This window comes from Haemorhous mexicanus, chromosome 1 (assembly GCF_027477595.1).
Source record: "Haemorhous mexicanus isolate bHaeMex1 chromosome 1, bHaeMex1.pri, whole genome shotgun sequence".
Taxonomy (NCBI): domain Eukaryota; kingdom Metazoa; phylum Chordata; class Aves; order Passeriformes; family Fringillidae; genus Haemorhous; species Haemorhous mexicanus.
This window is the reverse complement of record NC_082341.1, coordinates 157,150,227-157,166,944: the sequence shown is the minus strand read 5'-3', so window position 1 is coordinate 157,166,944 and position 16,718 is coordinate 157,150,227. Positions and strand designations below refer to the sequence as shown.

Sequence of the window (16,718 nt, the reverse complement as noted above, 5' to 3'; positions counted from 1 at the left end):
ATCCTGGTAACTGCTGGAGATTTTTATTCCAAAGAGTGCATGTCCACCTCATGATCCACTTAAGGTCCAGCAGGACTACAAGGACCTTGCCTTCTTGAATACTTTGGTTGCCAAGGGAAGGGCAACTGGTGTCATCCTGATCTTCTGGCAGGGCTTTTACACAGTCCCACAGGACACCCTTGTCCCTAACTACAGACACGTGAGTTTCAAAGGTGATCTAATGAATGGATGAGGAACAGACAGAGAGTGATGGTCAATGGCTCTCTGTACAAGTAGAGGCCAGGGACGAGGCCTCCAGGCCTCTGCCTTGGGCTGATGATTTTGAATACCTTTATCAAGGAGATGAGCAGTGAGATTGAGACCACCATCCGCATGTTTGCAGGTGCCAGGAAACTGAGTGTTGCAGTTGACACAAGAACATGGAGGGATGCCATCAGGCGGGACACTGGGAATGCTGAGAACATAAGAACCTCTTGTGGTTCAACAACTCCAAGTTCAAGGTCCTGCACCTGCATTGGGACAGTCCCAGACATGAGCATGGCTTTGGAGAAAACTCATTGAGAGCAGTTCCACAGAGAAGAATTGCAGATTCTGGTGAACTAAACTGACACAGCATTGTGAATTTCAGCCCCAAAAAATTGACGATATCCTGGGCTGCATAAAAACAGGTGTGGCCAACAGGAATGGCTAGGCGTCAGTTGAAGACAGGAGAAAACAACCAAATTCTTTTAGGCTTTGTTTGCACCTTCTACATTCCTGAGTCAAAACAAGACCAAAACCTTGGCCTGTATTCCTCCCAGTTAAAAGCTGCCGCCAAGGTCAGATGGACACGGCCTCAAGGGGAGGGCATGGAATCACAGAACATCAGGAAGGAAAACATGACCCGCTTATGACTCACCAGGCTGGGCCAGGCAAGAGCTGCTGCCTCTGAAATGCCCCAAGGCCATGGGACAAGACTGTCCCACCCCTCCAGAACCAGCATAAAAGCTGTCCCTGAGCCTCTCGCCCTCACACACTTCTCCTCAAGCCTTCACCTTCTCCTGCACAAGCAACCAGGTGAGCCTCAATCTCCTGACCTTCCTGCTTCTGCACCCCTGATCCCTCTCTTCCAGCACACTCTGTCCCAGCCTCAGCAGCCCTCATGCCTCCACACAACCCCACAACAGCCTCCACACTCCTTTACCCTCTTCCATAACTGCCCCTCGCTTCTGCACAGCCCTGCCCTGCCTCAGCCCCCTCTCTTTCAGGCACCCTCCACACCACACCCATGGCCTGCTACAACCGCTGCAGTCCCTGCGGACCCACCCCGCTGGCCAACAGCTGCAACGAGCCCTGTGCCCTGCAATGCCAGGATTCCCGCGTCATCATCGACCCTTCCCCTGTGCTGGTCACCCTGCCAGGACCCATCATGACCTCCTTCCCCCAGAACACCGCCGTCGGATCCACCTCCTCGGCTGCTGTGGGCACTGAGCTCAGTGTGCAGGGACAGCCCATCTCTGGTGGATTTGGCAATGGCCTTGGCTATGGCCGTGGATTTGGCTATGGGCTGGGAGGCCTGGGCTGCTATGGCAGAAGGGGCGGCTACATCTGCTAAGGGCCCTCAGCACCATCCCTGACACCAACCACCCACTCCCTGGAACTCATCTCAGGCATTGAAGATGCATCTCTGGGCCAAGGCTCTCAAACAGGCTCAGCACTTCCAGCTCTTGCTCTCAGGGCACCAAGCAAGGCAGTAGCCAAGGGGCCAGCCCAGGCTGCTTGCAAACATGGCCCATCTGCCTCCTCCTCTTCTGCCTCTCTATGCTCTGCATCGCCCCTTTGGCTCTGTCCAGCTCCTCTGCTGCAAACCCCTTCTCCCAAGCCAGAGTCCCTCAGGCACCTCTGCCTGGCTGCTGCCACTGTGGGGCAGGAAGGCCTTGGTGCTCTGGCTAAACCATCTGCAAAGCAAGGGGTCTTGGCTGATGGTCACCCTCTTTGCACCTCAGACCAGCTCCCTTCCACTGGCTCCTCCTGAATTTTCACTGTTTTACCTCAATAAAGTTTTTCTGCATCATAACCTCACAAGACTCCTTCTTTTTTCTTGTCCCTAGACAATTTGAGATGAAGCCAATGTTGTTGAGGCTATTGGGATTGCTGTAAAAGTGCTCCAAGACCTCTTTTAGGAATTATTTCGCCAATTCCACTACCCGCTGGTACACTCCGCTTTTCCAGCGCACCACAGCAACTTTTCAGTTTCTTGAGCACACGCCTGGATACCCCAATGCAGGTCCATCTGTGACTCTGACACAAGGCCCTTCTGGCTGGTGTGCTCACTTTGACTGGGCACCAACTCCTCCAGACCTTCATCATCTCCCATGGTCATTTACAGATCTGCTCAAGGAGGTCCATGTCTTACGGTTTTTTGTGTCCTCAGAGAGGAACACACAAGTCCAGTCTCATCAGAGTTCAGCAGAGGGACAGAACGTGCTGGCCACATTGTGGGGTAACCCCAGGGCATGGGGGATTTTTGCTCAGCTCATTGACATGGCCAGGACATGTCCAATTCTTCATCTACCAACACTCCAAGTCCTTCGGCTCAGGGATGCTGTGAATTAACTCATTACACACCCAACACCCATTACTGAGATTGATCCAATGCAGGTACAGGACCTTCCTCTTGGCCGTGTTGACCTTCATGAGCTTCACACCAGCCCATCTCCCCAGCCCATCCAGGACACTCTGGGTGCCATCCCTTCCCTCAGATCATAAACCACACCACTCACCTTGGTGTCATCCCTGATCTTGACAAGGGGACACTCAAACCCACTCTCCATGTCCCTGACAAAGATGGGAAGTTACAATGGTTCCATTAACAATCCTTGTGGGTCACCACTCATCACTGTTCTCCACACTGAGATATGGAGTGACCACAACTTTTGAATGAGACCATCCTGCCCACTCCTTATTCAGCCAGACGTCCAACCACCAACTCCAGCTTAGAGACAAGGATGGTTTCTGGCACAGGAACAAAAATTTTGCACTAATCCAGGTACAGGATACTGGTTCTTCCTCTCTTCATCCACCCATAGTGGAACCAATACCAACCCACTAAAGCTGTCGCCAAGGTCAGATGGACACAGCCTCAAGAGCAGAACATGGAATTTCAGAGCCCTTTGAAGCAAAACATGCCCAACCTCATGGCACACCAGGCTGTTGCAGGCAACAGCTTCTGCCTGGAAAATGTCCCAACATCACAGGCCAAGGCTGTCCCAAACCTTCACCCATGGATCATCCTCAAGGCCATACTCTTGATCTTATCCAGCAGAGTCTTGTCTTCCTTGTTCCCAGTAACCCAGAGATTAACAGATTCTCCAATATCACCAGAGCAGAGCAGAGAGGCAGAACCTTCTGCACCTGGATTGGAGCAATCTCAAACATTTAGGATAAAGGATGGGTGATGAGGGGATTGAGAGCAGGCCCAAGGAGGAGCACTTGGGGTGTTGGTGGATGAAGAATTGGATGTGCCCCAGCCATGTGCACTCATTGACCAAAATCTACTGTGTCCTGGGCTCATCCCCACAGTGTGGGCAGCACAGGAGAGTTGGGGAATCTTATCCTCTGCTCTCCTGTACTAAAATCAGAGTTCTGTGTTGAACTCTGAGCCCACAAAGACAAGGAAGACGTGGATGTGCTTCATAGGATCTGTAGAAGGGCATGGAAGATGATGAGGGACAGAAGAAACTGCTGTTCAGCAAAAATTAACACACCACCCCGAGAGGCTTGGGCCAGAGGCAGGGGTAGATCTGCCTTAGTGTATCCAGGTCTGTGATTCAGTAACTGAAGAATTTGTGGGATGCACTGGAAGAGCAAAGTGTGCCAGTTGGTAGTGAAACAGGGAAATTAATCATAAAAGAGCTCTTGGAGCATTTTTTCACCCACTCCAGTGGACTCTGGAAGCCTGGCTGAGAGCTGAGTGAGACTGGAAGAATCTTGGCATCAGAAAGAAGAAGAACTCAACTTAAAATGTGATGCAGGAAAACTTTATTGAGGTAGAAGACTGAAAGGCCATAAGCAGCAAATGGAAGGGAGCCAGGCTGAAGCGCAAGTAGGATGACCATAGGCCAAGGTCATTTACTTGAAGGAGGTTTTGCCAGATCATCATTGCCTTCCTGCCCCACAGTGGGAGCAAGGTGTGTGCCGAGGGTCCTTAGCAGATGTAGCCGCCCCTTCTGCCATAGCAGCCCAGGCCTCCCAGCCCGTAGCCAAATCCACGGCCATAGCCAAGGCCATAGCCAAAGCCACCAAAGCCACCAGAGATGGGCTGTCCCTGGGCATTGAGCTCAGTGCCCAGAGCAGCGGAGGAGGTGGATCCGACGGCGGTGTTCTGGGGGAAGGAGGTCATGATGGGTCCTGGCAGGGTGACCAGCACAGGGGCAGGGTCGATGATGACACGGGAATCCTGGCATTGCAGGGCACAGGGCTCGTTGCAGCTGTTGGCCAGTGGGGTGGGTCCGCAGGGACGGCAGAGGCTGTTGCAGGCCATGGGTGTGGTGTGGAGGGTGCCTGGAAGAGAGAGGGGTGAGGCAGGGCGGGGGTGTGGGGTGTGAGGGGCAGCGATGCCAGAGGGTGAGGGAGTTTGGAAGCTGTTGTGGGGCTTTGGGGAGGTGTGAAGGCTTTTGAGGCTGGGGCTGAGCGTGCTGGAAGAGAGGAGCCAGGGATGCAGGAGCAGGAGGGTCAGGGCTTGAGTCTCACCTGGCTGTCAGAAGGAGCAGGATCAGAAGTCAGGAGAAGTGTGTGAGGGAGAGAGGCTCTGTGCTGGCTTTTATGCTGATCCTGGAGGGGTGGGACAGTCCTGTCCCATTGCCTTGGGGTGATTTTTTCGGCAGCAGCTTTTGCCTGGCCCAGCCTGGTGAATCATGAGGTGGGGAGTGTTCTCCTTCATCCTTTTCAACAATTCCATGTCCTGCTCTTGAAACCATGTCCAACTGACCTTGGCTTCTAATTGGGAGACGGTATTTGGGAGGATGTGACTGTTCTGTGTGTGTCAGGGAGGGGTGAATAAACAGCCAGGGCCCAGGAAAGGTGCAATGTCATCAGTGAAGTCATTTTTTGGCAGTTGTGTTCTGTGGTTTGTGGGTGCCTTGTGAAGACTGGGACTCTGTTTTGTGCCACTGGATGTCCATCTGTCACTGTGTTGCACCCAGGAATGCTGAGGGAGCTGCTGATGTCCTGGGTAGGTCACTCTGTAATAACTTGGAAAGGTCACAGTATCTGAGAGCCCGTCATGATAGAGGAAAGAAAGCTCCTCCCTTTTGTGTTTTCAATGATATCAAGAAAGAGGATCTGGGAAACAAGAGGCAATTCAGGGCTGAACTTGTCCCAGTCTACTTGTATTTTGAAATTTACAGAATTTACATGACAATACACTCTGTCATTTAAAGTGCATTCCTTGACCTCTTTCAGGAATCCAATAAACAACAAACGGGCCGATCCCTTTTTTCCCAGGATGGTCTGTGACATCAATCCCTTTTGTCCATGTTCAAGCCACAAGTTTTCATAAGTTATAATTAGTAAGTCTTAATGTGTTGTTCCTATGAGCAAACCCCAATAATTACTAACGGACAGCCAGCAAGCTCCTCTTTCCTTTTGTGTCATTGAGCAGTTGCTCCTCTGTGGAATTGTGCAATTTCATCTTCTGCTCCTGAGGCTATCCCCATCTGACCTTGGTGTAGGTTTAAGTTGCAAAAATTAGAGACCAATGTCTTGCTGATTGTGTCGCGACTCGTAGAAGATTCAACCATAGCTTAGGAGATTTGGGGTGTCACCTCTGAGGTCATTCCATGCCACATTGACAACATGTCCCATTTGCAATATTGCCTCCTTCCTGAAAGAAATTCCACCTCTCTAAGCTTCTCATCTTAAGGATCCTCTACTCCCACCAGTGCCATGGTCTCTTGGCCAACCATGTCCATGGCCTTGTTCCACTGAGGACCCCAACAGTGGTGTGGAACAGGATGTTCAACTCCCTTAATCTGCTTGTATTTATTTTCTTCATACTGTCCAAGTAACTGCTGGAGCTTTTCACAGCACATGGCCACCTCATGATCCATTTATTAAATTTCAGCCCAGAGCAGCAACCATATCCCAGGCTGCAGAGAAGTAGGTTTGGACAGAAGGAATGGCTGGGGGTTAACTGAAGACATGAAATAACACACAAATTCCTGTAGGTTTCGTTTGCCTCTTCAACATTCAAACCAAAACCAGTACCAATCCATTGGCCTCTATTTCTTCCAATTGAAATATACAGTCAAGGTCAAATGGACACAGACACAAGGGAAGAACACAGAATTGCAGAAAATCAGGAAGGAAAACACTCCACACCTCATGACTCAGCAGGCTGGGACAGCCAAGAGGTGCTGTCTGCAAAATGCCCCAAGGCCATGGGACAAGGCTGTCCCGCCCATCCAGGACCTGCATAAAAGCTGTCCCAGTGCCTCTCTTCTTCACACACTTCTACTGAAAACTTCTGCTCCTGCTTCTGCTGACAGCCAGGTGAGCCTCAAGCTTCTGACCCTCTTGCTCCTGCCCCCTTGGCCCCCTGTTCCAGCCTCAGACTTGGAAGCCCTCACACCTCCCCACAGCCCAACAACAGCCTCCACACTCCCTCACCCTCCTGACACTTCCCCCCTCAAACACCCACACCCCTGCACTGCCTCACCCCCTTCTCTTTCAGGAACCCTCCACACCTCAACCATGGCCTGCTACAACCGCTGCAGTCCCTGCGGACCCACCCCACTGGCCAACAGCTGCAACGAGCCCTGTGCCCTGCAATGCCAGGATTCCCGCGTCATCATCGACCCTGCCCCTGTGCTGGTCACCCTGCCAGGACCCATCATGACCTCCTTCCCCCAGAACACTGCCGTCGGATCCACCTCCTCCGCTGCTGTGGGCACTGAGCTCAGTGTGCAGGGACAGCCCATCTCTGGTGGCTTTGGTGGCTTTGGCTATGGCCTTGGCTATGGCCGTGGATTTGGCTACGGGCTGGGAGGCCTGGGCTGCTATGGCAGAAGGGGAGGCTACATCTGCTAAGGGACCTCAGCACCACCCCTGACACCACCAGCTCAGAAGTCTGCAAAAACTGCAAGCCAATCTCCTTGGCTGATGGTTGCTGTACTTGCACCTTATACTGGATCCCTTAAATTCCTGCCTCTTCATTCCTTTGCCTCAATAAACTTTACCTGCATCAAAACCTGAGATGCCTCCTGTTCTTTTTTAATTCCAATGGTCTCACATCCTCACTGAGTACATTCCACAGCTCAACAGGACATTGGGATACATGGAATGGACCAAAACCACCTTCCCTCACAAATATGTCAAAATAACCAATAAAAGAGTCTGGCATGGGAATCAAAGGAGGGAACACCTTCCAGAATCTGTCACACATGCCTTAGATGATACACCAAAGCCTTGGACATACCCATGATCTCCTGGGTACAGCTCTTGTAAAGCCTTTCCATGCCAGTGAACACCTGACAAACTCTCTTACCAGCAGGTCTCTTGAACTCTTCCAACGAACTGAGGAACCACATCAAACACTATGTCAGGGAATCTTGAGCACAAGTGCTTGAACTCCCCTGCTCGAGCAGAGCCAGCAAGAGCAGGATTTCCAGCACCGTGGACAGTTCAGTGTTTGATCTCTCATGACAGACGCTCCAACACCTCTTCTGTTCTGTGGCCACCCTCATCATGAAAGATTCTTGTATTCTTTGCCCAGGAATTCCATTTGTTTTCACTTGTGCCCTTGCTCTCTTGCCCTGCACGTGAGCACTGTTGTGAACAGCTGGGGTCCTTCATTTCATTCCCTGCCATCAGGGATTTGCACACACTGATTACACCCCCCATCCATCCTTGTCCACTGTGAGTGCCAGCTGTCTCAGACTATCCTCTAGGAATGATTCTCCAACCCCTCTGGAGTCTTGTTGTCCTGAACTGGTCTGGATTCACTAAATGTACTTCATTTTCACAACGGGGAGCCCAGGACTGTCCACAACACCTCACATGGGACCTCACCAGTGCTGAGCAGAGAATTCACTTCTCCCTGCTTGGTCATACGCTTTTCCCAAGCCTGACCTGGACACTCGGGTTCCCTTTTCCCACACAGGGACACCTGTTACTCCATTACTTTGCAGCCATAACCACAAAACAAAGGCTTTTTCATACAAGGAAACAAATGTTCCAACTGACACCCAGGTATTCCTTCTTACCTGGGATGACTCCTCCCAACAAACAGCCCTCAGCAGAACCCCATTCTGCCATGACAGAACCCCATCAGATGTCCAGCACCTGTCAGGTTTTCTGTGTTGGCCTAATGGATCCAATTCCTGGGCTACAGCACTGGGGGCTTGCTGCCATCTGGACTTTGGGACCCTGACTACAGCCTCTGAGTCCAGCCCTTCAGACCTCTCTCAGACATCCACACTGGGCACTGACAAAACCCGGACTTGCCTGGGTTGCTTTTGAGAATCATGCAATGCTCACCTCCAACAATCCTGGGCAGCCTCCAAATCCTCCTCTTGACAATCACAAGTGGCCTCACCCTTTGCACTCAGCCCCTGCAAAGACCCCAAAAGCCCTGGATGCCAAAACCTTAAAGGCAAGAGGGGCACTAAGACACCCGCAGAGCACAGTGAACAGGAAAGGTCAGGTCTAATGTCAGGCTTAGCTAGGTGGGATCAGGGTGGGGAGGGATGAAATGTGAGGGAAGGGGCAACACCTCCAACACAGCTGCAAATTCCAGAGCAGCCTGAGAGGGCTGGGAGGGAACAGGGCCCCTCTTCAAAACACACCCACAAACCACAGCACCTGAATGTCACACAGTGACCTCACTGAAGACACCCCAGGGCTCCAATGCTTTGATTGTTTACTCTGCCCTCCCTGCCACGAACCTTCCATGCAAATCCTCAATACCCACTCACACATAAAAGCAGCTGCCAAAGCGAGAAGCAAAAGGAGTCAAGAGCAGGACATGGAATCATAGAATTCCATAAAGAAATACCCACATCATGACAGAAAAGGAAAAATGAGTTTGCTGAGCATCAGTTAGTAATTATTGGTTTTTGCGTGCAGGAACGAAATATAAAGACATACAAGTTATACCTCATGCCTTCAATGTGGAATAAGTGAAGTCATGTCACAGAACAAGCTGGGGAAAAAAGCGATCAGGTCAGGTATACTGATTGTTTTTTTATTTCTGAATGAGGTCAAGACATAGACTTTAATTGTTTGAGTACATTGTCATGTAAAGTTAAGAATTCCAAGTGGACCTGAAAATGGAACACGTTCAGCCTGAACGGCCTCGCGTTTTCCAGATGCTGTCACTTCATCCCATTGAAGGCACAAGGGGGATGCGCTCCCTTTCATCCATCAGAAACTGCTCCTAGGTATGAGGACCTTACCAAGCTCTTGCAGAGTGACCTCCCCAGGACATCAGCAGCTCCCTCAGCATTCCTGGGTGCAACACAATGACTGATGGACATCCAGTGGCACAGAATAGGGGCCCAGTCATCAGAAGTAACCCACAAACCACAGCACATCAGAGCCACAAAATTATCTTACCTGATGACACTGCAGTTCTCTGGGGTTCTGGTTGTTTATTCATTCCTCCCTGACATGCACTGAACAATCAAATTCTACCAAATACCAACTCTCCCTTTAAGCTGCCACCAAGGTCAGATGGACACAGCCCCGAGGGAAGGACACAGAATTGCAGAATTGCATAAAGGAAAACATTCCCCACCTCAGGACTCAGCAGCAAAGAGCTGCTGCCTAAAAAAATGCCCCAAGGCCATGGGACATGGCTGTCACACCCACCCAAGATCAGCATAAAAGCCGGCCCAGAGCCTCTCTCCCTCACTTCTCCTCACACCTTCTCCTGCTCCTGCCGACAACCAGGTGAGACTCAAACCCTGATCCTCCTGCTCCTGCATCCCTGGCCCCTCTCTTCCAGCACACTCTGCCCCAGCCTTGGCAGCGTTACGCCTCCCCACAGCCCCACAACAGCCTCCATACTCCCTCATCCTTCTGCATCCCCACACCCCTGCACTGCCTCACTCTCCTCTCTCTTCCAGGCACCCTCCACACCACAACCATGGCCTGCTACAACCGCTGCAGTCCCTGCGGACCCACCCCACTGGCCAACAGCTGCAACGAGCCCTGTGCCCTGCAATGCCAGGATTCCCGCGTCATCATCGACCCTGCCCCTGTGCTGGTCACCCTGCCAGGACCCATCATGACCTCCTTCCCCCAGAACACCGCCGTCGGATCCACCTCCTCGGCTGCCGTGGGCACTGAGCTCAGTGTGCAGGGACAGCCCATCTCTGGTGGCTTTGGTGGCTTTGGCTATGGCCTTGGCTATGGCCGTGGATTTGGCTACGGGCTGGGAGGCCTGGGCTGCTATGGCAGAAGGGGAGGTTACATCTGCTAAGGACTGGTTCACCACCTTGGGGTTCCTGCAAAAAACTCCTGCCAGCAAAGTAGGGCTGATCGTTGCTGTACTTGCAACTTGCACCAGATGCCTTCCATCTTTTTCTCCTCCTTCTTCAGTCTTTTCCCTCAATAAAGTTTTCCTGCATTCAAGCCTGAGAAGTCTCCTCTTCTTTTTGATTTCAAATTGTCTCGCATCCTCACCCAGCACAGTGTGAGGCCTTAACAGGCTGTTGGCATAGGGGAAAAAGGGCAGGAACACCTTTCTTAGAACATACATTCCCATCAGTAATCACAAGAATTACCCAGGAAGCAGGGTAGAAGCGTGACCTTACCAAATGTGTCACAAGGCCATCACCTGCTACACCAAAGGCTTTGACACATCAATGCTCTCCTGATCATGGTTCTGAAGAAGCTACTACATGCCAGTAGACAATAAACAAACTCTCTTCTCCAACTGGATCCTCAAACCGTCCCAGTAAACAGTCACAAAATCATACATTTTGGGAGGAACACTGGAGAGCAAGAGCTTCATTCCCTTCTGCTCAAATCAGACCAACAAGGGCAGGAATTCCAGGACCATGGAAGGTTCCATTTCTGGATCTCCCAGGACAGACTCCAACACCTTATCCATTCTGTGACCACCCTCACACCAAAGAATGCTTCTCTTCCTTGCCCATGGAATTACATCTGTTTTCACTTGTGCTGTTGCCCTGTTATCCTTTACATATGCACTGGTGAGGATGGCTGTGATCCCTCATCTTCATTCCCACCATCAGGGATTTGCACTCACCGATGACATGCCTCTCTCCATCCTTGTCTCTGGGAGTCACCACTCCCTGAGTGTCACCTGTGAAAGATCTCCCAGCCTCCTTAGAATCTTGTTGGCCACGAACTGGTTTTGTTTCTACATCCATGGGCATCTTCCACTAGGGAGCTCAGAACTGCCCAAACCACACCACATGGGACCCAGTTAGTGCTTTAAAGAGAGGATGGGCCACCTCTACCAACTTTATGGCAAGAATTGTCTGAAATCTATCTTGGACATGAATTTTCAACTAAAGCTTCATGGCGACCTTGTGATCTCTTTGTTCTCCATGAGCATGACAGGGTCCTGCTCAGCAAAGCTGCTTTCCAGATTCTCAGTCCACAGCATGACCCAGGGTCAAGTGCCATTCCTGCCCAGAGGCAGAACTTCTCATTTCCCACTCTAGAATTCAGGAGATTCCTTGAATCCTCAATCTCCAGAACTCTCTGACTGGTGGCACAACCAAGTGGTGCCTCAGACATTCCATCATCTGCCAGCTTGCTGAGGGGGCAACTCTCCAACTGCCCATGTGGAATGGAAGAGTGCAGGAACTCACACCTCGCGCAGATGCAAAGCCCAGACCAGCCTGACTGACCTGGGATACTTTGGGGCCCCTCTTCACAACACATCCACAAACCCAAAATCACGAGTTCCACAGGCTGACCTCACTGATGACACCCCAGCTCTACATAATATTGCTCACATCTTCAGTCCCCCTTGACATGCACCATCAACATCAGCCTTTGGTTTCAAATACACACACTTTAAAGGAGGAATGACTGTGATGGAAGGGGCAGCTCCTGATGCACAGCAGAGTTGCAAAGGCCAGACCAGCCTGACACGGCTGAGGGGGAATGGGGCCCCTTTTCACAACACACCCACAAACTAAACCACACAAATGCCACAAAATGACCTCACTGATGACATCCATAGTTTTCCTAGTTTTTTTTTTTTTTTGCATATTCTGGCTTCTCTGACACACATCTTCCATGCCAATGCTCCCAAATACCAACTCTCACTTTAAAGATGCCGCCAAGGTCAGATGGACATGGTCACCTTAGAGCAAGACATGACACAGCAGAGCTGTGGGGAGGAAAACACTCCTCACATCACGACTTGCCAGGCTGGGCCTGGCAGAACCTGATACCTCCAAAATGCCCCAAGGCCATAGACCAAGGCTGTCCCACCCCTCCAGAGCCAGCATAAAAGCCAGCCCTGTGCCTCTCCTCCTCACACACTTCTCCTGAAACCTTCTGTTCCTGTGCTGACAACAAGGTGAGTCTCAAGCCCCTGACCCTACTCCTCCTGTCCCCTTGGCCCCTCTCTTCCAGCATGCTTGGCCCCAGCCTCAGCAGCCCTCATGCCTCCTCACAGTCCTACAACAGCTGCCACACTTCTTCACCCCTCACAGCTCCCACCTCTGCCCTGCCTCACCTCCCTTCTCTTCCAGGCACCCTCCACACCACACCCATGGCCTGCAACAGCCTCTGCCGTCCCTGCGGACCCACCCCGCTGGCCAACAGCTGCAACGAGCCCTGTGCCCTGCAATGCCAGGATTCCCACGTCATCATCAACCCTTCCCCTGTGCTGATCACCCTGCCAGGACCCATCATGAGCTCCTTCCCCCAGAACACCGCCGTCGGATCCACCTCCTCCGCTGCTCTGGGCACTGAACTCAATGCCCAGGGACAGCCCATCTCTGGTGGCTTTGGCTTTGGCCTTGGCTATGGCCGTGGATTTGGCTCTGGGCTGGGCTGCTACGGCAGAAGGGGCGGCTACACCTGCTAAAAGCACCACCCTGGGGTTCTGGCAACAGCTCCTGCAAGCAAAGCACCTTGGGTGATGGTCTTCCTACTTGTTCTTCACACTGGATCACTTCTGCTTCTTTCTCCTGCCTTTTAATTATTTTGCCTCAATAAAGTTTTCCTGCATCAGAGCCTGACATGTCTCCTCATCTTTGTAAATTCCAGTGGTCTCACATCCTCACATCACACAGTGTCAGACAGGGCATTGGGGTGAATGGAAAAGGGGTTCAACACATTTCTTAATAAATATGTCACCACCATTAACAACCAAGACTGGCACAGGAAGCAAAGGATTGGGAGGACTTTTCAGGACATGGCGCAAGCCCATCACCTGCTACACCAGAATCTTTTGACACATTATTGGTCTCCTGAGCACAGCTCTGGTAGAGTGTCTCCTTGCCAGCACACACTTGACAAACTCTCTTCCCAGCAGAACTCTTGAACCCTCTCAGCAGTCACAAAATCATCCACTTGGGCAGGAACTCTGGGATGCAAGTGCTTCATTCCCCTCAGCTCAAGAAAGACTAAAAAGTGCGGGATTTCCAGGACCATGCACAGTTCAGATTTCCCTCTTCCAGGACAGAGACTCCACCGTGTCTTCCGCTCTCTGTCCACCCTCACATTGAAAAATTCTTTCCTTCTTTGCCCATGGAATTCCATCTGGTTTCACTTGTGTCCTTGGCCTCTTCTCCTGCATGATTGCACTGCTATGTATAAATGGACTCCCTCAGCTTCATTTCCTGCCATCTGGCATTTTCATACATTGATGACACCCCACTGTCCATCCTTGTCTCCTGGGAGTCCCAGCTCTCCCAGCCTCTCTTCTATGACAGATTCTCCAGCCCTTTCAGTATGTTGGTTGTCCTGCATTTTCATGAATTAAATTTCCCTAATTGGAAACTAAACCTCCACTGGGAAAACTGAAGTTCATTCCCTTTTCTCCACAGCTTGGTGAAAGGGAGACAAGACTGGTGTTAAAAAATTTCCATTCAGACAATTTCAGAGAGCAATAAGGTCAATCCTCTTCTTCTGAAAATTGAACATCCCCGGTTCATTCAACTTCTCCTCACATGTCTTGTTCTCCTTATCCTTCAGCTGTTTTCCTTTTCAATGTGTCAGTTAGAACCCAGCACTGTGACCCCACAATGTGACCTCGCTGAGCCCAGCTGAGACGACTGCTGTGGATCAACCAGCACTGGACTTTGGGGAGCTTGGGTGACCTTCATAAATCTCAGGAACTGCTTTCCCATTTCCATCAAGAAAGGCCTGGCATATAGACCGGGCAGGAGACATAGAGCCAAGGCAGGTAGGAATGCACTGGAAGGAGCAGCCCCTCAGCCCCAGAACACCTGCAAAGCCCAGACCAGCCTGACATGGCTGGCAGGGAATGGGGCCCCTCTTCACAACACACACAAAAACCACAGCACACCAGTATCACAGGGTGACATCAGTGATGACACACCACCTCTCCCAAGCTTCGGTAATGTCTTCACCCCACCCTGACATGCACCATCAACACCAGTCTTTAACCTCTAATAATCACATTTAAAAGCTGCCGCCAAGGTCAGATGGACACAGACTCAAGAGAAGGACATGGAATAACAGAATTCCAAAAACAAACACCTGCACCACGACAGGGAAAGAAAGATGATGTTGCTGACCAGAGCTAGTAATTATTGGGTTTTGCTCACGGGAACACAATGTTAAGCCTTAAAGGGTACAAGTTATGAAACCATATGACCTTAATGTGGAATAAGACAATTGATGTCACAGACTTGCCTGGGCAATCGTTTCTTGTTTGTTTAATGGGTTTCTTAATGAGGTCAAGGAATACAATTTAAATGACAGAGTACGTTATCATGTACAGTTGAGGATTTCAAAAGGGCCATAACACTGGAACAAGCTCAGTCTAAACAACCTCTCCTTTTCCAGATGTTCTCTCTTCATTTTATTCAAGACAGAACACCTCTCTTTAATCCTTCAGGCACTCCCAGGCACTGTGACCTTTCCAAGCTATAACACAGTGACCTCCCCAGGACATCAGCAGCTTCCTCAACATTCCTGGGTGCAACACAACGACTGCTGGACATCCAGTGGCACAAAACAGAGTCCCAGCCTTCACAAGGCCCCGACAAAGCACAGCACAAAAATGCCACAAAATGACCTCACTGATGACATTGTCGTTCTCCAGGGCTATGGCTGTTTATTCACCCCTCCCTTACAAACATCAATAAATGAATACTTCCAAATACCAACTCCTAAATGAAAGCTGCTGTCAAGGTCAGATGGATACTGACTCAAAGTTGGATATGGAATTGCAGAGCTGTGGGAATAAAAACACTCTGCACCTCATGACTCAGCAGACTGGGACAGCTAAGAGCTGCTGACTAAAAAATGCCCCAGGGCCATGGGAGAAGGCTGTCCCGCCCCTCCAGGACCAGCATAAAAGCTGGCCCTGAGCCTCTCTCCCTCACACACTTCTCCTGAAACCTTCTCCTCCTGCCCCTGCTGACAACCAGGTGAGCTTCAAACCCCTGACCCTCCTGCTCCTGCACCTCTCGCCCCTCTCTTCCAGCATGCTCAGCCCCAGCCTCAAAAGCCCTCACACCTCCCCACAGCCCCACAACAGCCTCCATACTCCCTCACCCTCTGGCATCGCTGCCCCTCACACCCCCACACCCCCGCCCTGCCTCACCCCTCTCTCTTCCAGGCACCCTCCACACCACACCCATGGCCTGCAACAGCCTCTGCCGTCCCTGCGGACCCACCCCGCTGGCCAACAGCTGCAACGAGCCCTGTGCCCTGCAATGCCAGGATTCCCGCGTCATCATCAACCCTTCCCCTGTGCTGATCACCCTGCCAGGACCCATCATGACCTCCTTCCCCCAGAACACCGCCGTCGGATCCACCTCCTCGGCTGCTCTGGGCACTGAGCTCAATGCCCAGGGACAGCCCATCTCTGGTGGATTTGGTGGCTTTGGCTATGGCCTTGGCTATGGCCGTGGATTTGGCTATGGGCTGGGAGGCCTGGGCTGCTATGGCAGGAGGGGTGGCTACATCTGCTAAGGGCCCTCATCCCCAGTCCTGACACCACCAGCTCTGGGCTCTGGCAACAGCTTCTGCAAGAAAAGCACCTTGGCTGATGGTTGCTCTACTCCTACCTCAGATCAGATCCTTTTAAATACTTTCTTCTGTCTCTTCCTTATTTTTTCTTTTTTTTTTTTTTTTTTTTTTTTTTTGTTTTTTTTTGCCTTAGTAAAGATTACCTGCATCAAAGCCTGACATGTCTCCTCATCTTTATGAATTCCAGTGGTAACACCTCCTTACCCAACACAGTGCCAGGAATAAACAGACTATTGGACTGAATGGAAAAAGATCTCCAACCTTTCTTAGAAAATACATAATGACAAGTAACAATCAAGACTGGTATGGGAACCGGGGATTGAGGGGAGACATAAACCCATCACCTACTACACCAAAGGCTTTGACAGAACAAATCTCTCTTGCTCATGGCTCTCTCTTCAGGTCTCTCTGGGCCAGTACACACTTGACAAACTCTCTTCCCAGCAGGACTCCCTAACCCTCCCCCTAAAAATAGGAACAACATCATCCAACTAGGCAGGAATTCTGGACCACAATTGCTT

General features: G+C 51.1%; 5 protein-coding genes across 5 annotated transcripts; 4 read left to right on the top strand and 1 right to left on the bottom strand.

Moving 5' to 3' along the window:
• Positions 1–932: 932 nt before the first annotated feature.
• LOC132338542 (feather beta keratin-like) lies at positions 933–2,056 on the top strand. The gene is made up of 2 exons (XM_059868243.1): positions 933–1,056; positions 1,248–2,056. Exons 1-2 carry the CDS (start codon positions 933–935, stop codon positions 1,592–1,594), a joined length of 471 nt encoding a protein of 156 aa, XP_059724226.1. The 3' UTR covers positions 1,595–2,056.
• A 1,947-nt stretch (positions 2,057–4,003) lies between these two features.
• On the bottom strand, positions 4,004–4,786 carry LOC132338554 (feather beta keratin-like). The gene is made up of 2 exons (XM_059868267.1): positions 4,732–4,786; positions 4,004–4,542 (listed from the first exon to the last, which is right to left on the bottom strand). Exon 2 carries the CDS (start codon positions 4,520–4,522, stop codon positions 4,187–4,189), a length of 336 nt encoding a protein of 111 aa, XP_059724250.1. The 5' UTR covers positions 4,523–4,542; positions 4,732–4,786; the 3' UTR covers positions 4,004–4,186.
• Positions 4,787–6,483: 1,697 nt separating this feature from the next.
• Positions 6,484–7,228, top strand: LOC132338564 (feather beta keratin-like). Its single transcript, XM_059868275.1, has 2 exons — positions 6,484–6,531; positions 6,713–7,228. Exon 2 carries the CDS (start codon positions 6,733–6,735, stop codon positions 7,066–7,068), a length of 336 nt encoding a protein of 111 aa, XP_059724258.1. The 5' UTR covers positions 6,484–6,531; positions 6,713–6,732; the 3' UTR covers positions 7,069–7,228.
• A 2,666-nt stretch (positions 7,229–9,894) lies between these two features.
• LOC132338572 (feather beta keratin-like) lies at positions 9,895–10,614 on the top strand. Its single transcript, XM_059868285.1, has 2 exons — positions 9,895–9,930; positions 10,107–10,614. The coding sequence occupies exon 2, from the start codon at positions 10,127–10,129 to the stop codon at positions 10,460–10,462; it is 336 nt and encodes a 111-aa protein (XP_059724268.1). The 5' UTR covers positions 9,895–9,930; positions 10,107–10,126; the 3' UTR covers positions 10,463–10,614.
• Positions 10,615–15,786: 5,172 nt separating this feature from the next.
• LOC132335387 (feather beta keratin-like) lies at positions 15,787–16,315 on the top strand. Its single transcript, XM_059861930.1, has one exon. The coding sequence runs from the start codon at positions 15,805–15,807 to the stop codon at positions 16,138–16,140; it is 336 nt and encodes a 111-aa protein (XP_059717913.1). The 5' UTR covers positions 15,787–15,804; the 3' UTR covers positions 16,141–16,315.
• Positions 16,316–16,718: the final 403 nt, after the last annotated feature.

Excerpts from the sequence above, each read along its gene's own strand:
- LOC132338542 (XM_059868243.1), top strand. The coding sequence starts at position 933 with ATGCCCCAAGGCCATGGGACAAGACTGTCCCACCCCTCCAGAACCAGC. Across the intron at positions 1,057-1,247 it reads TCTCCTGCACAAGCAACCAG|GCACCCTCCACACCACACCC; the intron begins GTGAGCCTCAAT and ends CCTCTCTTTCAG.
- LOC132338554 (XM_059868267.1), bottom strand. The coding sequence starts at position 4,522 with ATGGCCTGCAACAGCCTCTGCCGTCCCTGCGGACCCACCCCACTGGCC.
- LOC132338564 (XM_059868275.1), top strand. The coding sequence starts at position 6,733 with ATGGCCTGCTACAACCGCTGCAGTCCCTGCGGACCCACCCCACTGGCC.
- LOC132338572 (XM_059868285.1), top strand. The coding sequence starts at position 10,127 with ATGGCCTGCTACAACCGCTGCAGTCCCTGCGGACCCACCCCACTGGCC.
- LOC132335387 (XM_059861930.1), top strand. The coding sequence starts at position 15,805 with ATGGCCTGCAACAGCCTCTGCCGTCCCTGCGGACCCACCCCGCTGGCC.